The following is a 23529-nucleotide window of genomic DNA, read 5'->3' on the forward strand; positions in this document are numbered from 1 at the left end:
GATATTTATGTGACAAAACTTTTCATTAAAAGAGTTAAGAGTCTTGTCCTTAGCGATTTTTTGACATTTTCATTTATTTTCTTAATATCTTAAGTATAATCACAATAAACTTTACCTACCTGTCATGGATAATTTCAATAAAATATGGAACACATTTGAAGTCGTCTTGGCCTAAAGGATAAGACGTCCGGTGCATTCGTATCTAGCGATGCAACAGTGTTCCAATGTCACAGGCAGGTACGGTGAGTCCACATGGGTAGTTAACATCACCATGCCTATTTCTGCCGTGAAGCAGTTATGCGTTTCGGTTTGAAGGGTGGGGCAGCCGTTGTAACTATACTGAGATCTTAGAACTTATATCTAAAGGTGGGTGGCGCGTTTAAGTTATAGATGTCGCAGGGCTTCAGTAACCACTTAACACCAGGTGGTTTGTGAGCTCGTCCACCCATCTAAGCAATAAAAAAAATGGCTGTATGCTCAATACGAACAAAGATTTTCAAAAATAAATGTTCCAAGTGACATTTGGCAGTTACGAATTACGACAAAAGGCCGGCTCTTGAGTTATCTTGCCGTTGACGTCAACAAGTTTTATTTTTGTTAAAGTTACAAGTGAGGATTTGTACTAAAGCAGTGAAATGGAAGGGCTATTTGCAATACCGTTTACAGTTTTGGAAATTCCAAACATAAAAATTAAGAAACCAACATGGCTTCAAGCTCCGTCTGCCATGACAACCTTTTCACTGGTGTTACTCTCTTACTTTTTGGTTACTGGAGGTTAGTTTAATTTTTATTTATTGCATATTTGAAATTTCCTCATTAGATATTCGTGTAATCGGTGTTCTGTTATTAGGTATTATTTACGATGTGATAGTCGAGCCACCGAGCGTGGGTTCAACGACCGATGAACATGGACACAGCAGACCTGTAGCCTTCATGCCGAATCGTGTTAATGGTCAGTACATCATGGAAGGTCTTGCGTCGAGCTTCCTCTTCTCACTCGGAGGGCTTGGCTTCATAATACTAGACCGCACACACAACCCAACCACACCAAAACTGAATCGAATTCTCCTTATCTCTGTGGCGTTCCTATGTATTTTAGTGTCATTCTTTACCACTTGGATATTCATGCGTATGAAGTTGCCAGGATATTTACAGAATTAATTTGTAAGCTAATTTTGTACTGTTTTATTTTTGGGCTGTAGTACCAATAAGTTTTAATAAATATTTTTATACTCAGTTTTTTAATGTGTTTTTGTTTTATCAGTATTATGGTTTCATTACTGTTGGTAGGGTGTTCTGTAAGCTCACACATGCAAAATCGAAGTGGTGTCAAACCAATGAGCATAAAAATAAGATGGAAATAATCACGTCCCATCACACTAATGGTATCTTTAGAAGCCTGTGGAGGGAGGTGAATAGGTTGAGTCCTGTATTGAGTATTCCGTTGAATGTTGAAGGGGAAAAAGAATTGGTAGACATTGCCAATCAGTTTTTAGAACATTTCAAATTCTCATCACCATTGGGTCCATCTTCTCAAGCAGACTGTTATGACATCAGTGGACTTGAGGTACGTTTCGCAGTGTGTGACATCGTTGTAGTAGTCAATATGGCAATATATAAATTTTTTAGACAGTTTACTAAATAGCTGCATAAATAAACAAGTGGATCTTATTGATAGGTAGCTTAGTTTTAGGAATGGGTTAATCGACTGATACAGCAATAATGACACTTAAGAGTACTGTGCAGTATTATATTATATTATATTATAGGAGAAGACATCTGTGTATGCATATTTCCTGGATCTGTCCAGGGCTTTTGATGTTGTAAGCTTGGAGTTTATAAGTTAGCTAGGGAAGTAAACATGCTGCATGAATTAATTAAAAAAATTCAAGATTGGTATGGCAATGAAAATAACAGCGTGTGATTGACCGGTGTGCACTCTGATGCATACTGCTTAGAGTGAGGCAGGGGGTCTAACCTCATCTATGCTATTATATTTAGCATATATATGAATAAGGTCATCAATGAGCTTAGTATTGCAAGTGTCGGCTGCATGATTAATGGAGGTTCTTTTAACAATATTAGTTATGCAGACGACATGGTATTGCTCAGCCCATCTATAAGTCCCACTCAAGAAACAAAAAAAAACTGTGAGTCCCACAGGCTGAGGTACAATGCCAAGAAGAGTGAACTGCTAGTGTTCAAAGCCCAGAACAAAACTTACGAGAATGTACCTCCAATCTGGCTAGCAGGCCCAACACTTACACAAGTCAAGTGCTTCAAGTACTTTGGTCACTGGGTTACAGAGGATGGTGTGGATGATTGTGATATAGAAACGGAACATAGGACGTTGATAGCAAGACGCAATATGCTGGCCCGCAGATGTAGTGGTTGCGATAGTTATGTCAACATTACACTTTTTAAAGCATATTGCCAGACTATTTACGCCAGCCGTGTTGAATATATTATTGCATTTAGGCTGATGTTGTCACTGCTGTGCTTTTGTAGTGCCTTTATCCATGCCATTCACAATGTTCGCGAAATCGGTAGGCAGCGGCTTGGCTCTACCTCTGGCATTGCTGAAGTCCATGGGCGACGGTAACCACTCACCAACAGGTGGGCCGTATGCTCGTCTGTATACAAAAGGCAATAAAAATAATAATTACATGTGTGCAATTCACACGTGGTAGAAGTGAAACCTTCCAAAATTAAAATACAATTATCCTAAACGTCTTAAGTATATGTAAAATTTTGTCATTAGTAAATAATTGTAAGGTAGCGCCCTCTGTGAATTGATATTTTAATTTCACGTATAATCCTAAATTAAAATTCACTACAAGAGCTTTCATACACACGTTACTATTAAAAAATCTCACAGATGGCGCTGCATTAAATAGTATGTATATTTCTGTCTCATTCTTTGCTGGCTTCATTCTACACATTTTTGTATTTGTGTCTCTTACCTGTCGTTTTTTCCGTTGCATCCGGTTTGAAATCACCACGATTCTAAAGAAGTTTTCACTCCAAAATCTCACACAGACGACTTCTTTGCAATAATGGGGAAGAGAAGTGTATCGTTATGTGCGTGACAGTGGCAATAGCCTTCTGTGTGCTTAGTCCGAATTTTTTAACGTTCTCGACAGCGTAAAAGTTATAGCCCAAGAGCCCGTGGGCTCTACCTGTATATATTTGACCAGACGTGAATTTTCGTACATTGAGACCCCTATACTTACCGTGCATAAGGTGGGGACTCACTAAGCTCAAAGTGGTCGACGCGCCGAGCGCTCAGGTAGGACAGGTACTGATTTTGACGGATTTTAAATCCATTTGACCACGTCTGCAGTTTTGAAATTTTGAAAATATATGATTATTATTATCGGAAAATAAGAATGGCAGACCATTATCGCGCATTTTACTTTGTGGCAGACCACTTTGAAAAGGCTAAAAAAATAAAATTTTGAAAGAAATTGACCAGATCTGCCATTGATATAATAATATGTTGTTTATTATAGTCTTAAAAACTTATATTGATCACGGCGGACCTCTACATTGCGTACACACATCAACATATAATAAAATCTTAGCTACTACCCGGCCAGATGTATATTATGTTTTCCGTTCACTGTTTTAGAGGAATATAATTTAATTGCGATTTACTTTAGCAATGTATTTACCGAAATTAATATTTTTTTATATTCTATATACTAAACTTCATTAGTTAGACAATAAAGAAGTGAATTTTTTATGGAATAATTATAAATAATTAATAATAATAATAATATAAATTCCATTTTATGGAATAATTATAATATATAATAATAGTATAATGCTGATCAAAAAATAATTCAATTCCTCATTTTTATCATTCAACATTTAACTTGCCAGCTATACAATGCCAAAAATGTAGATGATGGAAGGTTCCAGCTACTCGTTAGCAACTATAAAGATTCAGACATCAATGAAAATTATAGAAAAAAAATTCAAAATTTTGAGGCAAGCTCAATACCACCGCGTAAGAGTGAGCTTTATCAACAACTTTTGAGGGCCCACTATATTTCTTCTATTTGGAGAAATGCTTACAAAAAGCAACCCACAACTTTAGACTCCAATGGAGTATGGTTGGATTGAGCAGGACAACATATATGCCTTCAAAGGGTTCGAAGGTGACCAACTTCCATATTTTGTGAGTGACTTAATCACCAATGTTCCTGGTAAGTTGATAACAATGCTTTCTCGAACATGTTCAGATGAATTTACGTTCATTTTACAATTTATGTTTTATTTTTGCAGTATTCGGTTCAATGGATGATGAAGACGAGTCGCCTAACGATAAAGATGACTCCGATGATGATGATGATGATGATGAATGAAGATTGATATATATATATATGTGTGTGTAATGCATGCATGATATATTTTTTTAACTGATTTAACACTTTTAAATTTTGTCTTGACGAAATAAAAATGAGGAATTGAATTATTTTTTGATCAGCATTATACCGTATAATTATTCCATAAAAAAATCACTTCTTTATTGTCTAACTAATGAAGTTTAGTATATAGAATATAAAAAAATATTAATTTCGGTAAATACATTACTAAAGTAAATCGCAAGTAAATTATATTCCTCTGAAACAGTGAACGGAAAACATAATATACATCTGGCCGGGTAGTAGCTAAGATTTTATTATATGTTGATGTGTGTACGCAATGTAGAGGTCTGCCGTGATCAATATAAGTTTTTAAGACTATAATAAACAACATATTATTATATCAATGGCAGATCTGGTCAATTACTTTCAAAATTTTATTTTTTTAGCATTTTCAAAGTGGTCTGCCACAAAGTAAAATGTGCGATAATGGTCTGCCATTCTTATTTTCCGATAATAATAATCATATATTTTCAAAATTTCAAAACGGCAGACGTGGTCAAATGGATTTAAAATCCGTCAAAATCGGTACCTGTCCTACCTGAGCGCTGGGCGCGTCGACCACTTTGAGCTTAGTGAGTCCCCACCTCATGCACGGTAGGTATAGGGGTCTCAATGTACGAAAATTTAGGTCTGGTCAAATACATACAGGTAGAGCCCACGGGCTCTTGGGCTATTAGCTCATATTTGTATGGAATGGGATCGTTTGCGTACGTGTGCCGCTAGGGGCGCTGTTCCAACTGCGTACTAAATTGGCTTAACTTTTACGCTATCGAGAACGTTAAGAAACTCGCACTAAGCACACTGAACGTCATATCGAGCTAGATCCAGAAAGGTCAGCAGCCTCTGCAGCCTTTGCAGGTTGGGACACTCAAAAAAAATTGTAAATAGTCGGATACTAATGTGTTTTTAAGGTTTTTAAGTTAATAACTTAGATTAGAAGTAAAATTAAAAATGTATGGATTTTATTGGAAACAAAAATAGAAAAAGAAAAAAAAAATACCCAATTAGCAATTTCCGTAACAAAGCAGTATTGCGTTCCAGTTTAAAGTTTAGTACAACTGTTATACTACACAAGTGAGACTGAGACATTATTTTTCAATGTGGGTAGTGGCATCCACTACTCTAAGCCCGTAATATCAATCATAGTTTGACTCATTGATAACGTGACCTTTTTTTTCGTGTCAAAGCGGGACGCCGGGTAAGATGTAATGTTTAAATGCAAAATTAAAAATATAGTTTAAAAAATGAAATAATTTATTATTATATCTTACTCTCACTGACATCTTAATTCTTACACCAACTTGCCCTTAAAATAATATTTATAAATAATTTCGCAACTAAAAACTACTTTTCTACAGCAAAATTAGAGTTACTTTAGTATGTATTTTGTAATACATTAAGGATTGGGTATAAGTATTCGGTAAGTTTCTAATAAACACATTCACAACAGATGAATGAAAACGGGACATTTTTGTTCTGGGGACAGCCTGAAAGCAGGGCAAACTCACCCAAAGCGGGACGTATGGTCACGTTACTCATTGACTGTCATGTAGGGCACCGGTGACCGAAAGTGGTATTTTATCAAGGAGCTGCCTAGGATAGGACAATGGGACCTCATGGACTTTTTGGAGTTGATTTATGCGCGGTAGTACGCATTTTCTATAGGTTTTCTATTAGTAAGTGACGGGAATTGCGCTCTAGAGTAACAGTCTCATATGGTTTCTATGTAACGTAAGAATATTTTGGATTATGTATTGAAGGTAGGGTAGGCAACGCACTGGCGTAAACGCTGGTGACCGTGGGCGGCAGTGAATCACCATCAGGTGACCCGTCTTGCTCGTTTGCCTCTAAGTTGTTATAAAAAAAAAAGGTAAACTTTTATGTTGTGAAAATGCCTAGAGCATAATATTCAATTTATTTAATAACAAATTTATTCTTGAATGGTTGTAAATGCATTACAATAGAAAGATTATTAAAAGAAGTAATTCCAGATGAACATTTTAATCAAACTTTTTTGTTTTTTAGTACATGCATGCATATTTGAAAATATTTGAAAAAAAAAGAAAAGAAAAAAGAAAACTGAAATCAGAAAATGAAGTTCACTGCATTCTTACATAGTATAAGGATGGCACTTATTAAAACATTGAAGGCAATAGTGGGGCTGTGCAGGACATTCAGGACAATAAGTTGGCACTTTTTTGGCCCTGTTTTTGGCAATTCTTGATCCAAATATGGAAACACAGCTTTTGTAGCATTCTACACAGAAGCGCCTTGATTGCCTAACTTTACCTTCTTTTGTTATCAATGTATGCTTTAGTCGTTCAGGTCTCTTGGCAATAGATTCATTCTCGTTATCTTCGGATTCGTCTTTCCCAGAGTCTACTAGATATTCCACTAATTGACGTCGGAATTCTACAATTCCTTGCTGAGCCGTATTTTCGCAAAACATGATCCAGGCGTTGACTACGGCCGTGTTTAAAATTAATTCGATGCCTAACTTTTTATACCATTTTAGAGTTTTTCTCAGTGGTGATGAATATGCGCTCATTTGATCGCTCGTGTGAATAGCTCCTTTTGCTTTATTATACGCTATAATCAATTTCGGTGTTCGAACTATTTTTCCTTTTATGGGCACACTAGGAAATTCTTTAGTGTGTTTTGTGGAGAGCATTAACACACTTCGTTGATCTTTCCAGTGTAACACTGTTATGCCTCTTTCGTTTTCCATTTCCACAGATTCACCTTCTTTAAGTTTTGCATCAATTACTTGTTTCGGGAGGCCCTTACTATTTTTTCTCAGTGTGCCTAATAAATGAGTATTCCTGTCTAGAAGTTCGTGGGCTAAATCCAAACTTGTGTACGAATTATCCGTAGCTACGGTGTGCCCCAAATCAAGTATTTCTTTACAGATTGACATTACAACATTTTTAGGCGTTGTATTGAGTGGTTCGTGGTTTTTACCAGCGTAAAGTTCTAATTTACAGGTATAACCTGGTATTGTGCACAGTTTGACCAGTTTCATTCCACATTTATGCTTTTTTCTTTTATTGTCCTGCTTTAAGATCAATCGCCCACTGTAAGGAACTTGACTTTCGTCTACACAAACTTGTTCTTTGGGCGAATAGTACCGTTGAAATGATTTGTTTAACTTATCTATCAGACTGCGTATTTTATAGATTCTATCGGCGGCATCAGCTATTTCGTTGTCAACGAAATGCAGATTCTGCAACAACAGTTCGAATCTATTACGACTCATAATCGAAGGCGCAAAAGTTTGTTTGAAAACCCTGTCTGTGCTCCAGTATAGACTTATTTTTGGGAGTTTGACTAGTCCCATGTACATAATAAGTCCAAAAAGACTCTTGACTTCATTTTTGTTTGTTGGTTTCCAACTATTCAAACGCGAGGAAGGCATTGTACTCTCGCGTCGCTCAGCATATAAGTTGGTTTGCACTGCGATTTCCTCAAAAATGTCGTCTGAGACTATTAATGAGAAATAGGCCCCTGGATCTGCATTTCGTAGTTCTTCGTCATACGGTTTCTTGATACCTAGAACAAAGCCGTTCTTTAGTCATAAAAGAACGTACAAACGGACATACAGTAGCCTACCATATTAAAAAAGTAAGAATATTCTTGACCTTTGGGTTTTAGGGTTTAGTTTTTTTCTTTTGGTACTTACTCAGCTTAATTTCATATAGGTGTGTATTTTGCAGAAATTGTTACAAAAAAAGGTAGGTACTTTAAAAAAACTTTAACATTAAAAAAACCACAAAAATCAATGCTAAATTCACAGCAAAAGTATTTTAAATGGTTATTTTTACAAATATTTTAACTTATTAAAAACATTATACAGGCGTGCGCTAAGACACGTCCGTACAAAGCGATACCTATAATCAAACTGCACAATTGCACATTAGTCGTTATTCCGATGCTCCGCACTTCATATGCATTGATAACTTGTAACTATACTGAGACCTTAGAACTAATCTCAAGGTGGGTGGCGTGTTAACGTTGTAGATGTCTATGGGCTCCAGTAACCACTTAACACCAGTAGGGCTGTGAGCTCGTCCACCTATCCAAGCAATAAAAAAAAAATACAGTCGATCTATCGACGGTTCGCGCTATAAGGGTTAAAATAAAATGTAGTCTCGTGTTGTTGACTGTAAGAAAAAAAAATACAATTGACGGAATAAATCAAGTAACACAACACACAAAAAAAGCAGCACGGAACCCAATTCGCATTCAGACAAATTGAAGATCTCCTCCTTTTTTAAGTCACTTAATGAATAAAAACACTTATATACCCGTTGGCTCCGTGAATGCAATCTGCGATAGTTGGTGTTCCGTTGGTTCTCTCCATTTTTGTAGCCTACTTGAAGACACATGAGCTACATTTGCAGTGACAACATTTTCCACCGAATCACATTTAGTTTCTGAATCCCTTCTTATATAAAGACGCTTTCGTTTTTTTGGGGGATGGATAATCTCATCTCCGCTCGCCTCTAAATCGTATGCCTTATCTAAATCGATTTCACGTAAATTAACCTGAGGTGAAAATAAGTTCTCAGAGTTTATATCTAACTCGGACATTGTTAATAAGTACGACACAAGAATGTGGTAAACGCTAAATGAGACGGCGTACTTCCGTTCCGTGATAGCGCGTGCAAGCGACTGAGGTGCGCGGGTGACCGGACCGGTGACCTCAGCGGCGCCTTAGTAACAGAAATCGACACAATTAGGTACTTAAGTGAGCTCCGCGTAGGGCACCGGTGACCTACATAGCAGACAAAGGGTTAATTTTATACAGAACCCTGCCGATTGACCCAATAATTGAGCAATATATCGAGGGGTGTACACGGGTGGTATATGCGACAATTCGTTTAATACGCGACATTTATCTTTGGCCGTAAAGGTAAAGGTAGTTTTATTTAGTATTAGCATCAACAATTCGATATTTTTAATTGAACTTTAAGTAAGTTAACTCCATTTAAATAGATGAAGAAGTTTGTTGTTATATATTTTTTGCAAATTTCAAACTTTAAATTCCTCTTTTTTTGATTTTCGTAAGACATACTCTGGCAGTTGTTGTTTTAAATTAAAATCGAAAGTTTAAATGTTCACAGACAATGAACTCGTCACTTCAATCATAAACTCTCCTTCGAAGTTTATGTGGTCACGACCATTGATTTAAATATGTCACGACGGAGTCATTAAAATGATATTGAGTTTAAACTTCTTTTCAAATATACCACTGGAAAATAACAGCTGTTGTTTTTTTTTGTGAAAGTCAGTAAATAGAGATATAAACAACTCATGTCTAAAACATGCATATTATGCTGAAGTCGTCGTGGCCTAAAGGATAAGACGTCCAGTGCATTCGTGTTGACCGATGCACCGATGTTGGAATCCCGCAGGCGGGTACCAATTTTTATAATGAAATACGTACTTAACAAATGTTTACGATTGACTTCCACGGTGAAGGAATAACATCGTGTAATAAAAATCAAACCCGCAAAATTATAATTTGCGTAATTATTGGTGCTAGGACCTCTTGTGAGTCCGAACGGGTAGGTACCACCGCCTTGCCTATTTCTGCCGTGAAGCAGTAATGCGTTTCGGTTTGAAGGGTGGGGGCAGCCGTTGTAACTATACTGAGACCTTAGAACTTATATCTCAAGGTGGGTGGCGCATTTACGTTGTAGATGTCTATGGGCTCCAGTAACCACTTAAAATCAGGTGGGCTGTGAGCTTGTCCACCCATCTAAGCAATAAAAAAAAAATTACAGCATCAGCATACATTAAGAATAATACACACACATACACTAAGCTAGCTAGGAAACAATTCCGTTACAATTTTTTTAACAGACAGAATTTTTTTTTTCTTCCAAAAACGATTCACTTGTCAAATACATTTAAGAACTTTCAGCTTCAGATCCGATAAGATTGATATGAATAGAATCGTTTTTGTTGTTGTGTATAAACGTAAGATGTTACCACCATACTTCAGTGGTTACCACACATCAAAACAGCATTTCAGTTTAGCTAAGCGATGTTTCGTTTTCGTATTGATATTACGAAAGAAGTTTAATCCATTCATCAAATTCGAACGAAGTTTTCCTAACCTTTGATTTAAATTACGATTGATATTATGGACCTAGGTATATTATTACCAGGATAACGGTACGTTAACCATATTCTAACATAACTACCATATTAATTGATAATTCAGCAGCATGGTCTCGGGAAATCTTCATAATAAGGCTAAAGTTTGAATAAAACAAAAATTACTGTGTATAAGCTTTTATTAATACTACTTGGACAATTCACACTAACAAAATAAATAAATAAAATTATTATTCACAATTATTATGTATAACAAAGATCTCTATAAAAAAAACATTAGGAAGACTTGGACTTTTCATTCATACGATATCATTTTCCCTGAACATAAAAATTCTTTAGTAAATTTTGACATGGTCATTAATTAATATGTGGAACATAAATAAATGCCCAATACAAAACTTTCTTTAATTAAATCTTAAAACTATTTTATTATTATGAAAATGCATCATACAGACTTAGTGGTAAATTTTATTTAACAATTATTCTAAACTGAACTGTTTTTGTGCTAAAAAATATGTATGCACTAAATATTAAAATCTACATTCTTAACCCTTTAACTACCTTGTAGGTCACCGGTGCCCTACGCGGCGCGCTGAAGTTTATTTTTTATTTTTTTTATCGCTTACATGGGTGGACGAGCTCACAGCCCACCTGGTGTTAAGTGGTTACTGGAGCCCAGAGACATCTACAACGTAAATGCACCACCCACCTTGAGATATAAGTTCCAAGGTCTCATGTATAGTTACAACGGCTGCCCCGGCCTTCAAACCGAAACGCATTACTGCTTCACGGCAGAAATAGGCAGGGTGGTGGTAGCTAGCCGCGCGGACTCAGAAGACGTCCTACCACCAGTGTTTAGGTATATCTATTTCTGATATTGTACTGTTTTGTTACTGTGACCAACATGACAGTCGACGTGTTATTAATACTTAGCGAAGTAACAAAGCACGTGACGAAAATACAATTTCATTACCAATGTTATAATAATGCAAGTAATAATACTGTTTTAAACTGTTTAATAAGTGGATTATTAGACAGTAAAGTAAAATTTTAAATACAATTTTTTTTAATATTTTTTTATCACGCATTCCAGTAACACAGAATCTATCATTCCTTTCATTATTTGCTAGAATTTATTTTCTATAAAGCAACAAATCTGCTCAGAAATGAATAATTTAGAAACAGACATTTCAGTTGTCAGTTAGATATACTAAAATTTAGTTTTATGGTTCATGAAGTTTATGTTTCATATGTGGAAGATTGTAATGTATACCCTCAGAAACTTACTAACTCCTGCTATATTATAAACTACAACTATATTTATTATTTCAATGCAGATTTAACATAAATTTTTTTCGATAACGATTTCTGATGCTTGTAAAGTACACAGTGAAAATGGATTTTTTTAGCAATATTTTTCGGTTTTGGCATCTTCTGAAGGTTATTTCTTTCTAGTTCTTTTATTATCCGTAGCACAATTCGCGTATCTCTACTTTCGGCAGTTCTAAGTGCTTCAGATCTACTGTTCAATCTACTGTTATATATACTAATTATTAAATACTTTTAGATCGTTCTTAAATGGTCACGATTAAGTAAATGCCTTAAACAATTGAGTATACTGTACATGAACAACTGAATACATTTTAAATAAATAATGATAGAAGTCGTAGTGAGATTAACTAGAGAATTAGTTCTCAGCTACAATTATAATCAAAAATAACCAAATACTTTGGAAAACAACAAAAAAATGTAAATACCAATTGATTATGCAACAACTCCCAAAAAGGTACGAAAGTAAATCAGCTATAAAATAATTGATTTATAAAATAGCCATAATATATAAATAGAATTTGAGATTAAAATATTGAGAGCATTTTTGTGACATGGATAATATTGCATGTTGGTAGAAATTTCTTAAAGCCTGATTCGGAATGCACTGTAAGAAAAAAAAAAATTTGTTATTTTTATACAAGCTTGTGTTTTTTTTTATTTTGCATGTTATTGCATTTTGGGAAAAACAAGTTTACCACCCACCTGGTCGTGAGAGGTTATTGTATTACAGTGTGAATTCCATCACCTACTTAGAAACAAGAGATTAAAGTTTTAATTGTAGTCTAATAAAATTCCTGTCCCACCCTTCAAACAGGTGCATGGCTGCATTAGTGCAAAAATTGGTAGGTGGGTAGTAAATATCCCTGTAGGCACACAATTCAATCTTCAACTTATATTCCAACCAAATTCTGCTTAATTTCTTCGATGACTTAGTGGGTGTAGGGCGGTGAAAATATAAATAGCTCCAATGCAATTGAGATTGCTACTTCATTTCTCCACATGTCATATGGATTTCAAGGCACCATTCGAGTTATGTTCTTATTTATTTATACTTCAGAAATTATGAATTCAAAAAAACATTTCATTTTCTGACTTAACCCTTTAAAAGATGTATATCATAATTGGCCAATTTAGGCCTATTATTCACAGGGTGGTTACTAATACTAGGCTGAGTTATATTGAAATCCGGATATGTCAGTCCCATAGTACATTAGGGAAAAGAAAAATCAATACTTACTGGCAGAAATCAGAGCTCTTATCTATGATATGTTCAAACTCAGCAAAGGAGAGAGCTCCATCATCATCAAGATCTGCTTCTTCCAAAACATTCTGCACCAGTTGTTGTATTTCTGAGTCTGATAGTTTTAACTCCGGTCCGCACAGACGCTGTATTACTTCACGTAAATCTGATACGCCTATCATGTCATCACCATCAAAATCTGGAAAATATCAACCTGATATCATATCAATGTTTTCATGCTTTGCTGAATTTAATGCTTTCATGAAAATTGGATTTTATATTTTCTCAGATATGAGTGAATTATTGATATTATAATTTCTAAGGCTTTGTTTGGTATAGATCATAGATTTTCAAAGTAGTTCTGAGGGTATCTCAGAGGACGAGTCAAACTTTGAGTAACATTGTGGCCCTCAGGGGCACTGAGCAGGCAGTAGAAATTATTATGTCTTGGATAAACAATTATTGGTACATTTTCTTTCAGTTATTTAGCAAATGGGGGCTTAGTTCAGTAAAAATTATTAGAAAATTTTGGTTAAAACCTATTGGTTGCATATACTTAAATAAACACTACTATAGATGGATAGCCAATTCAATTCGTTCTAACGTAGATTGCTTATTATTTTAAAACCATGTTTATTGCATTAATTTATGTATTAATCTCATAGTTAAATTGTCCATTAGATACTTTTTATTTTGCTTGAATGCTATCGCCCACCTCAAGGCATAAGTCCTAATTCTTAGTTCTGTAGTTCAATGGCTGCCCTACCTTTCAAACCACAATGAATTTCTGTTTTGGAGCAGAAAAACAGAGGGTGGAGGTAGTTAGCTGTGTGGGCTCAAAAGAGGCCTTCAAGATATCAAATAACAATGGTCTTCTGTGTAATATTTGATGTTAATTTCAGACATAAATATTTAATACATACCAAATATCCTAAATGCATGTTCAGCTTTTACTGCTTTAGGAGCCATCTCACTGAAAACTGACATCATGTCCAAGAAGTCTTCAAAGGTGCAATCTCCATCATTACTGGAACTGAACACCTTACATATCCTATCTTTGAATGGATTCACTTTGAGTTCTGGATATGTGAGCACTTTGGCCATAGGTAATTTAGCATTTTTATTGTGCCCAACTTTCTCAGGTGCCAGAGCTTTGAATTTTTGGTGAGCACTGTGCAATCAAATTTTACAAAATTAAAGAAAATTCAAATTTTTTTTTCTATTACTACTATTATAATACCAAGTTAGTTAGATCAATTAATTGTTGATCATAAACTTAAAAAAGGAATTAATCTGAAATAAAAACAGTTTTTATTTATTTTTACACTGTTTTTAATTTAGAGATGGAATTTTAGATTGTGAATTTTTTTTTTTTAATTCTATTGTAAATTAAAATTAAAATACAGTTGTACATGAAGAATGAAATTAATCAATTGGAAGTATTTTGAATTTCGAATACTTGACTTTCATTGTGTACCATTTGTATACTTACTACAATACTTCTTTCTTCGTAAAGTACGTGAGATCCTGCAAAACGGTAATAAGTTAGTCAACGATATGATGAGATTTCTACCTTGCTCCTTAAGAGGGACGTACCTCATAGTCTTGTAGTTCTTCTTCTGTAAATTGGCTTTTTCCTTGACCCATACTTGAAGAATATTACTTTAATTCATAGAGTTTAATATAAACATAATATAATGTGTGTATAAATTTTAACTAGTTTGTACTTGTAAACATATATATTATTTTGGTCTACTTAATGATTGATGCTTTAATGTCAACACAAAAGATGTTAGAAATTAGAATTGTGTCTGTCAGTGTCAGACGCTGTCAAAGTTGCGTTCATTAAAATAAGGTTTGCAATAATGGAGACAAGATAAAAATGCTTTAAGGTTTTGTTAGTACGTTTAGTTTCCGTACTGTAATTGTGCATTGCAACTGCAATTTTTATTTAATTAATTTAATATATTTCATTTTGTTGTCCTTTTCATAACATTTTTTAGATAGAGTAGACAAACAGGTTTAAAAAAATGAATAAATTAGAGATAACAATAATTAAGTCATATTGTCCGTTTCAAAGTTGTTTATTTAAGATTTATCAATTACTTACATAATTTTGATAATTTATAAATTACCTACTCCAATTCTTCTTGTCAATCAAAGTTTCTATAAAAAGTACCTAAACAAAATAATGCTATAATTAGATTATAAAAAGATTTAAGATAAAAAAAATTTTAGAATTCTAAAACAATTCCTTAATTTGGTAATTTTCGGTAAATTAATTTGGTCAACGAACCATTTCGTTTCTCAGAAGTAAAAATGGATCCTTTCTTGTACGGCCCTCCGGGATTTAACTCACATAATGTAGGATATCGTTTCGAGCAAGCCGAGGACAGCCAAATTTTTTGTCGACTGATAAGAACACATTCAAACTTAGTAGAGTTCCGCCGCGGGTGACCCGGCGCCCAAGCGCGGTAGGTGGTACAATCTAGAGTGGTACCTAGGTGACAGACAGGAGCTAAAAATTACTTTCATAATATGGAAGTACGCGGAGTTATAAAAACGTTTGATTGAAATTAAATGAAATGAGAAAAGATTCGAAAATACGTCTCGATTGAAATTGAAATAAAGTCTCGATTGAAATAAAGTTTCAGTAAAACGCTGAGAATTTATTAAGACCTAAGTAGACTTTTTAGAGGAACCGCAGCGACCCGCCTTAATCAACTAATTTTATTTTATCACACTGCACTCTCACAGCTGCTAATTCAGATAATATTACATTCTTAAACTTGATGAAACGGTAAATTAACGAAATAAAACAACCGATAGAAACCTTTGTTTTTTTTATGTGTCTTGAAGTGTTAATGATTGTGCTCGAACACTAGTTTTCTTAGGTAATTAAGCCAAACATCTTTTATAATAATTATTATTATGAAGCCCTATTTTAAACCCAATTCAAATTCGATTCTCGATTTTCGTAATCTTTGCAGCGAAAGCTAAGGCTGGAAACGTTGCTAATAGGTTTTTTTTTACTGCATGGACTGATGACTAAGCTCACGACCCACCTGGTATCAACTGGTGGCCGAAGCGTTCAAGATGCTTAACTTTAGATTTAAGACCGTTGGGAGGCTTTTTAGTTGAGATCATCCATACGCAACGGTATTTCTTAATGGCTTGTTCATTCCCGATCTTGCGGACCGAATGGTAAACATTGGACGTCGCCCTAGATACGTCATTTCGGATTCTCCCAATCCACTAACAGTGCTTTTAGGTACTACAAGCACCGGTCACCGTTTTCATCAAACCTGTCGATTGCGATGAAGGGTTCGGCGAGTAAATTAACCTACAGACACAGCCTACTGAGTTTCTCGCCGGGTCTTCTCAGTAGGTCGGTAGTAGATTCTGCGTAGCACTGCCCTAGCTAGGGCTAGTGTGAGAAACGTCTACAGGTTAGAGCCCGTGAGCTCACCTACTCGCTCGAAGAATCTAGTGGAACCCTCGAGGATAGTTACTAGAATAGGTAGGAAAATAATATATGGTTTGTTGGCATTACGCAAATTTCCTACTTACTTACCCCCAGATAAATATACTTTAAACAATAAAAAATGCTCAGCCGTTTCCGCAGATAAATCGAGCTTAATACGAGACGTTACAGTAAAAATCTACTAAAATTTAATAATTCATTTGCTTCCAACTCTCACCTCGACTATTTTTAAAGACACTACCGTTACTTCTTCTTAATCCAACAAAAGCCGCTTCATTACCGGATCCCGCTAGCAACTGTCCCAAGGAATCAGTTCTCTGGTCAGTGGTAATATCTGCAAGAACTCCACTTATGTTCCTGCATTGTTCGACTGCTTCCGTATAATTAAGTTTTTGTGGTAATAGACGAAACATGCCAATCTTGGGAACACAAGTAGAGTTTTTGTCCGCTGCGAAAGTAAGAAAATTGCCACCATAAAATATCCATTTGCTAGTCAAACTTCAGAAACACAAAATCCTATATTAGTCACGTGTTCCAATTTGAAAGAACAAAAAAACAAAATTATCGTTTTTTTCGCTTAAGCATGAAAGGGAAACCCTGAATTGAATGTTCCTATCCTACTTGCTTTGTGATATAAACAACAAGGAAATTAAAATCAATTTATGATTACAGTTTTAGATATTATAATTTAATTAACTAGGTAACTACTAACTTTCATTACGTAGATATCTACTTACGCACTGGTCTCGCGTACAAAGTGTAGTAATCATATCTCGTGTCATTTTTTAAGGACAGACCACCATCAGTTTCGGCGCAATTCATAACTTCACAACTGTGTCCCATACCGACTTTTCTAGCTTCAGGGGGACTGAAATTAATAGCCAGACCCTTCTTCTCAAGCCCAAGTCTTTGGCACCTGGTCAGAGACGTATAATTGGCGTACGCCACGATGCCAAGTTTCGATCGGTGGCATTTTTCCGTTAAATGGTATCTGGATACAGATGCAGCTTCGTCAGAACACTGCAGATTTGCTAATAATCTTGGGATGAGCATTGCAGAGAAGATTAAGATTTTCATTGTTTTTCGGATATCCGTAAGAAAATACTTCATAAATGGGTACTTTAGATAATTTGTTCGTTTCATTAGCTTAGTTTTAGCACTGAAATTGTTAATTTCACTTTGTAAATATCAACTAAGGTGAGATTTTATTACAATGCTATGTATATAACGCTGCAGTTGAATATAGCACACTAAAGTGCTCGTAGTACTGTAAAATGAAATGTCCTTATAACTATGACAAGATAATTGTGCCTTTGGAATGTTCATACGACTATTGTGGTTATCGGTGACGGATGTATAATCGTAATTCAGCTTCAAACTTCACTCAAATTAAGGCCTGACTAGATTCGTTGTATTTTCGGTAGTAATGGTTTATTTTCAAAGTGAACATTTTTTATATCAAATTACCGTGAGAAGTGTTTATATCGTCTGCAGTAATGTAGTTCCTTTTTTGACGGTGTGTGTATATATGTTGACTGCTAATGGTGACTGTCAAGGTGGACGGAAGAAGGCCACGAGGTAGAGGTTCGACACGTTGGACTGATCAGATCCGCACAGCCCTCGACACCACAGTTCACGATGCTCTACACTCGGCGGCAGAATATGAGTAAATGGCGTGGAATGATCCCGAACAGACTCTTGTTTCGAGGAGGTGGTCACGACCCTCAGTATTGAGGAAACTGAAGCGAGAAGTAGAAGTATATATGTTCGAATACAGCGAAAAATTTTAGAGATCCACTTTTTTTTATTGCTTAGATGGGTGGACGAGCTCACAGCCCACCTAATGTTAAGTGGTTACTGGAGCCCATGGACATCTACAACGTAAATGCGCCACCCACCTTGAGATATAAGTTCTAAGATCTCAGTATAGTTACAACGGCTGTCCCACCCTTCAAACCGAAACGCATTACTGCTTCACGGCAGAAGTGGGCAGGGCGGTGGTACCTACCCGCGCGGACTCACAAGAGGTCCTACCACCAGTAATTACGCAAATTATAATTTTTCGGGTTTCACTTTTATTACACGATATTATTCCTTCAGCGTGGAAGTCAATCGTGAACATTTGTTGAGTACGTAATTCATTAGAAAAATTGGTACCCGCCTGGGATTCGAACACAGGTGCATCGCTCAACACGAATGCACCGGACGTCTTATCTCTTAGGCCACGACGACTTCTACCATTACATAATAATATATGGTTTGAATTGTTTTAATTTTGCTGAAATACTGAAGATTAGAATGTGGCACAATTAGCATTCATAATGATAGGAAATGCCTTCTAATAAGTGACTTCTTGTTTGTAAGACGAGAGGTACCGAATTAAAACTGAGCCTCCTTGAATTAATAACTGGCCTTAAATTAATAAAATTGTGAAACGAAAATGAACAAACCTCATTCGGCCTAAAACTGTTTGAGAATTTGAAATTATACGTCAATCAAGTTAATCTAGTTGTTTCAATTGAAGACATATTTATATTATGCTATTTTACCTATGTACCTTAACGATTTTATGAAAGTGTTATATATTTAAGTATTTTCTGAACTCAAAACCTATTATAAAATGGGTTGCTTTTTCTCGAAAGATATCGAAGTGGTATGATGGTTTGTTTATAAATTTTCTTATTGTCGAGACAACTAGAAACGAGGCAATGAATATGCCAAGCTCACACTCAATATAATATTATTTGAATGCATATGGCGTGTTAATCTGATTTTATGGTCATAGTAAAGTATTGTTCGTATGTTTTATTAACACTGAATTTGTTACAATTATAAAAGCAGGAGATTTTGGTTATATTTTGGCAGCTATGCCATTACAGCCGATAAGCAATTTCCTTAACCTAGGCTAATCCTAGGTTAAGGAAATTGTTTTCATAAGTTTACATTTTGCTGAAATACTTCTGTATTATATTTTCGCCTTCACGAGTTGTAGACATAATTAAAACTATGTTCAATTGAAATGACGACGGATATCATCACCTCAGTCGTTCCGTGAACATTATAACAATAAAAGCGAGATTAAATCAGAAAAGAGGTTTTAATTATTTCTCTATTATTTGACTTTAGGTTAACTTTTCATAGTTTATCGGGATCTTTTATTGTTTTTTTTTTAAATTAAACTGTACAGTAGTGGGAATTTCATAATAAAGCATGGGCGTGAGAAATTGTAGACACATAGAAAATTGCCAGCAGAAAATATTTTTTTACCGATGTTAAAAAATGAGTAGATTCTCAACTCGACAACTTTTTTATCTCTGTTACTCACCAAGCTCACCACGAAAAAACGTTCTACGTTTTTTCTTGGTGAGCTCATTTTAATTATTTTAATAGCTCTAGTTTCGTGATGCTTTTCGTGTGGTCCCGATGAATTTTTTTCAAGATTTCACCAATAGTTTTTCCCGTTATGCCTAATATTGTATATTTAATTGTCTTTGATAACATTGATGTTTATCTCATTTCCCTGCATTGCTGAACGCAGTTTTTTCTCTCTTACCGACGCCGAAAGTTCGGTTTAGAGGGAGTCCTTCGGCTCGGGTGGCAATTTTACACGCGGGAGGAAATTTCCAACTTTATTCCTTTGGTGCACAATGTAAATTTTTTTTTGTTTCAAATTTCTATTACAATTTGGCAGGTAGAAGACTTATATGACATGTCACCGGTTCGTCGGCTGCCGGTGATCTTTGTTAACGGCGTTCCCGGAGCCGGGAACCAGACAGTCGCGGAGACGATATCCGACATCACAGGCTACAACATGATCCGGCCTGGCGAACTGGAAAGAGTCGAGGCTACAAGGGACACGGTCAGAGGGAGAATGGTCGCCGAAAAGATTCGAACGCTCGAGGATCTACCTGAAGTTAGTCTACTGTTCCGGACCTTCACTGTGATCGTATTATAAGTAGTATTAGCTTAATGAAAGCGCAACTGTAACCTGTCCTTTTTCAAACGTGGCTCGAGGAGGATTCTCAGCAGGAGGCAGGGGCTTCCTTGTGCTGCTATCCTATCTATTCTTGCCGCAACGGGTTGAAAGGTGGGATGGGGCAGCTGTTGTGCATGTTCTATGGCCCTATAGTGACCGATTAAAATCAGATGAGCTTTGAGCTCGTCACTCTTCTAACCAATAAGAAAATCGGATGATTTATCATTATAATCATGTTATAAAAATACACACCTAGAACAAAAAGTGTGTTAATACACTTAATACTAATTACATTTTAGCTTAGACCTCATCTTTCAAGTTCTATGGCATCATTCTTTTATTTTTATTTTTTATTTCTTAGATGGGTGGAAGAGGTCACAGCCCACCTGGAGTTAAGCAGTTACTGGAGCCCATAGACATCTACAACGTAAATGCACCACCCACCTTGAGATATAAGTTCTAAGGTCTCAAGTATAGTTACAGCGGCTGCCCCACCCTTCAAACCGAAACGCATTATTGCTTCACGGTCGAAATAGGCAGGGTGGTGGTACCTACCCGTGCGGACTCACAAGAGGTCCTACCACCAGTAACCTGCCTTGAGTCTGCCTTGAACCGGCGAGCCCTGTTCATATTAATGCCTGTTTTCTAATTCCTGTTTCTAGCAATTAACTGTAGATCTGATTAAAGAAGAGATGCTATCGCAGCCCGAGGCGAAAGGCTTCATCCTGGTCGGCTTCCCCAGGAACTCTCGGATGTCAGATATATTCAGTAGACAAGTGAAATGGCCAGAGAAAGTCGTGGCGCTCGAAGTTGACAATGAAGTGAGAATCTTTTGTTTAAATAGTCTCTTTTGTTCTTCTTTTTCTTGCTTTTATCCCGTACTAGCGACCCGCTCCGGCTGCGCTCGGATCTTTAACAAAAATTTCAACGATATTTGACGTTGTTTTATTTTTAAATTTTTTTATTATAATTTATTAAAATATAATACAATTTAAACTGCTTATACGCTCCTAATGATTGGCGTACGTTAACTAGATTTATATTAAAAATGCAGGTGGCCGCCGCAAGGTTACAGAACAAACTATCGGAACTGGGCAGGCCGGAGTCGGAGATTAACGCGGCTCGTCAAATAATCAGGGATGCCGCGCATAAAGTCAAAAACGTTCAGAAGAGATTTGCTCGACACGTGGTCACGGTATGATGGAGAACAGTAGACACCTAGTCCCTACTTTCTATGAACAAAAGAATTTTCTTCGGTTTTCAAATTAAAACTATTTTTACTGCGGCTTTCGTTCTCGTCGAACCCGTCGCTTGCGACAAAGGGCTTGCCGAGTAAATTAACCCACAGACACAACCCACTGAATTTCTCACCGGATCTTTTCAAGGGGTCGCGTTTCCGATCCAGTGGTAGATTCTGCGAAGCACGGCTCTTGCTAGGGTTCGTGTTAGCAGCGCCGCCAGGTTTGAGCCCCGTAAGCTCACCTACTAGTTCGATGAATCCAGAATTACCCCTCGAGGTTACTAGAATAGGTCGGGATAAAAAACCGGCTTTCGTACATGACTTGTACAATGTAACAACGAACAATGTAGGTAAATTATTCGGAATATCTGAATATCGTATATTGGTAATCAAAAATGCGAGATTAAACCGTAAAACCATCTTTAATTATACTTACTATATGTTGTCGAAGTCTGTATTGGGTTTTGGCACCTGACACGTCATTATTGATGTTCACATGTATTTCGTATGTATCATTTAATCATATTATTATAATAAACTTAAATACAAAGTACATAAGTCTATTTCTGGTACTCATAGTACCGTAGATTGGGGTCAGGCGACCGTGTGTGCTTTGTCCCTCATTATTTATTTATAAAAAGGGTATATACATGAAGAACAGGGATCGCAGCGCATAAAATAAAAGTTAATAATAAATAAAAGTTCCGTTCTTACTAATCCTACAAACATATCATGGTATGATTGAACGTAATGCGAGTGAGTTAATTTAGTTATTTTGTATGGTATAGGTCGACAGTACCGACAACCGTACCGCCTTAGCTTCAACGCTCAAAGAGATCTTGTCGGATACCATGGAGAAGAATAAGCGACCGGTTTCGCCAGAGCCCCGGCCCCCGTCAACGGTCTCGGCGCCCGCCGTCCTGCCCCCCAGTGCGGAAGTTCAACCTACACCAGACACAGCTGACGAAGGAAACAAATGATTTTTTTAAAATTAATTTTAGAATACGGCCTCACGAAGTTTTCTCGTAGAGCTGTTTTTGTCACGTATTTTGGTGTTTAATTAAATGTAATGGTGATTTTATTCTGTGTTTTGTTCTTTTGGGTTTCCGTGCCCGAATTGTCATGATACGGATATCCGATAATTTTTCTATTCGTATATCACAGAAATTTTGAGTATCTTGGCATAATCATTTCACTTGAACGAAATTTTACTACTGTCGAAGAAGGTGTCTCGTAAAAGGTAGATTTTAGTATAGCGAATGGCTTAACGCCTGAATTAATCATTGTGGTCATAAACCAGATTAAAATAATTGGAAACTATTTATTTGAATAAGCGGAAATCATTTAAATCTCATTCGTAGATGAATTCATTCCGGAGATGGTTTATGACAAAGTTTATGAATGAAACGAACTGTTGCAAGTTTCAAATTTGTTTCTATCTCATATCTCATACTTATACGAATATTTTGCGAAACGGCAAAAGTAAAAATCTATCAACAAATGTATGTTCATGCTGATCGTGCACTTAAACCTAGGTTTGCTTACAAAATAAGCGGCTCCGTACACATCGATAGTTCAGATAACTTATTGGTAATAAGTGTTGGTACTTACTGCCTACAATTTAATACTTTGCTTAAAAATTATTTTTCATCGAAGTAGGATTTTTCACACACACACACCGAAATATTACTAGTTTGTATT

The 23529-nt window shown here is 36.0% G+C and overlaps 5 protein-coding genes and 1 long non-coding RNA gene across 9 annotated transcripts; 3 read left to right on the plus strand and 3 right to left on the minus strand.

The window, feature by feature from the left end:
• Positions 1–513: 513 nt before the first annotated feature.
• LOC114241213 (oligosaccharyltransferase complex subunit ostc-A) lies at positions 514–1240 on the plus strand. The gene is made up of 2 exons (XM_028171997.2): positions 514–774; positions 851–1240. The coding sequence occupies exons 1-2, from the start codon at positions 636–638 to the stop codon at positions 1159–1161; spliced, it is 450 nt and encodes a 149-aa protein (XP_028027798.1). The 5' UTR covers positions 514–635; the 3' UTR covers positions 1162–1240.
• A 4599-nt stretch (positions 1241–5839) lies between these two features.
• LOC149503069 (uncharacterized) lies at positions 5840–8301 on the plus strand. The gene is made up of 2 exons (XR_016325752.1): positions 5840–6193; positions 6304–8301. It is a non-coding gene; the product is annotated as an uncharacterized LOC149503069 (long non-coding RNA).
• LOC114241177 (piggyBac transposable element-derived protein 4) lies at positions 6422–9336 on the minus strand. Its single transcript, XM_028171955.2, has 2 exons — positions 8738–9336; positions 6422–7982 (listed from the first exon to the last, which is right to left on the minus strand). The coding sequence occupies exons 1-2, from the start codon at positions 9021–9023 to the stop codon at positions 6544–6546; spliced, it is 1725 nt and encodes a 574-aa protein (XP_028027756.2). The 5' UTR covers positions 9024–9336; the 3' UTR covers positions 6422–6543.
• Positions 9337–10717: 1381 nt separating this feature from the next.
• Positions 10718–14945, minus strand: LOC114241208 (calcium and integrin-binding protein 1). Its single transcript, XM_028171992.2, has 5 exons — positions 14725–14945; positions 14621–14655; positions 14052–14299; positions 13126–13327; positions 10718–12492 (listed from the first exon to the last, which is right to left on the minus strand). The coding sequence occupies exons 1-5, from the start codon at positions 14773–14775 to the stop codon at positions 12471–12473; spliced, it is 558 nt and encodes a 185-aa protein (XP_028027793.2). The 5' UTR covers positions 14776–14945; the 3' UTR covers positions 10718–12470.
• Positions 14946–14968: 23 nt separating this feature from the next.
• Positions 14969–17907, minus strand: CTL6 (C-type lectin 6). Of its 3 annotated transcripts, XM_089740203.1 has the most exons (4): positions 17350–17907; positions 16830–17060; positions 15425–15628; positions 14999–15307 (listed from the first exon to the last, which is right to left on the minus strand). In XM_089740203.1, the coding sequence occupies exons 1-4, from the start codon at positions 17753–17755 to the stop codon at positions 15282–15284; spliced, it is 867 nt and encodes a 288-aa protein (XP_089596329.1). In that variant the 5' UTR covers positions 17756–17907; the 3' UTR covers positions 14999–15281. The 3 variants fall into 3 exon arrangements, with proteins under 3 accessions (XP_089596330.1, XP_089596329.1, XP_028027823.2); XM_089740204.1 differs by lacking the exon at positions 15425–15628 and having other exon boundaries at positions 14969–15307; XM_028172022.2 differs by lacking the exon at positions 14999–15307 and having other exon boundaries at positions 15314–15628.
• Positions 17908–18081: 174 nt separating this feature from the next.
• LOC114241238 (adenylate kinase isoenzyme 1) lies at positions 18082–22909 on the plus strand. 2 transcript variants are annotated; one of them, XM_028172029.2, is made up of 5 exons: positions 18082–18190; positions 20304–20525; positions 21251–21409; positions 21643–21783; positions 22617–22909. In XM_028172029.2, exons 2-5 carry the CDS (start codon positions 20322–20324, stop codon positions 22806–22808), a joined length of 696 nt encoding a protein of 231 aa, XP_028027830.1. In that variant the 5' UTR covers positions 18082–18190; positions 20304–20321; the 3' UTR covers positions 22809–22909. The 2 variants fall into 2 exon arrangements, with proteins under 2 accessions (XP_028027830.1, XP_089596331.1); XM_089740205.1 differs by having other exon boundaries at positions 18129–18369.
• The last annotated feature ends 620 nt before the right edge of the window (positions 22910–23529 follow it).

This window comes from Bombyx mandarina, chromosome 04 (assembly GCF_030267445.1).
Source record: "Bombyx mandarina strain Sakado chromosome 04, ASM3026744v2".
Classification (NCBI taxonomy): Eukaryota; Metazoa; Arthropoda; class Insecta; order Lepidoptera; family Bombycidae; genus Bombyx; species Bombyx mandarina.

Bases quoted from the DNA above. Each gene is read 5' to 3' on its own strand.
- LOC114241208 (XM_028171992.2), bottom strand. From the start codon at position 14,775: ATGGGTCAAGGAAAAAGCCAATTTACAGAAGAAGAACTACAAGACTAT. The intron at 14,300-14,620 runs GTAAGTATACAA...TTGATTGCACAG, and splicing joins ACGAAGAAAGAAGTATTGTA to TGCTCACCAAAAATTCAAAG. The intron at 13,328-14,051 runs GTATGTATTAAA...GATATTTTCCAG, and splicing joins ACATGCATTTAGGATATTTG to ATTTTGATGGTGATGACATG.
- LOC114241238 (XM_089740205.1), top strand. From the start codon at position 18,283: ATGGCGTGGAATGATCCCGAACAGACTCTTGTTTCGAGGAGGTGGTCA. The intron at 18,370-20,303 runs GTATATATGTTC...ACAATTTGGCAG, and splicing joins AACTGAAGCGAGAAGTAGAA to GTAGAAGACTTATATGACAT. The intron at 21,410-21,642 runs GTGAGAATCTTT...TTAAAAATGCAG, and splicing joins CGCTCGAAGTTGACAATGAA to GTGGCCGCCGCAAGGTTACA.
- CTL6 (XM_028172022.2), bottom strand. From the start codon at position 17,755: ATGAAACGAACAAATTATCTAAAGTACCCATTTATGAAGTATTTTCTT. The intron at 17,061-17,349 runs GTAAGTAGATAT...TTACTTTCGCAG, and splicing joins TTTGTACGCGAGACCAGTGC to CGGACAAAAACTCTACTTGT. The intron at 15,629-16,829 runs GTGAGAGTTGGA...TCTGTCACCTAG, and splicing joins TGTCTTTAAAAATAGTCGAG to GTACCACTCTAGATTGTACC.
- LOC114241213 (XM_028171997.2), top strand. From the start codon at position 636: ATGGAAGGGCTATTTGCAATACCGTTTACAGTTTTGGAAATTCCAAAC. The intron at 775-850 runs GTTAGTTTAATT...TTCTGTTATTAG, and splicing joins TTACTTTTTGGTTACTGGAG to GTATTATTTACGATGTGATA.
- LOC114241177 (XM_028171955.2), bottom strand. From the start codon at position 9,023: ATGTCCGAGTTAGATATAAACTCTGAGAACTTATTTTCACCTCAGGTT. The intron at 7,983-8,737 runs GTATATAAGTGT...GCTTTGTTCTAG, and splicing joins TGCATTCACGGAGCCAACGG to GTATCAAGAAACCGTATGAC.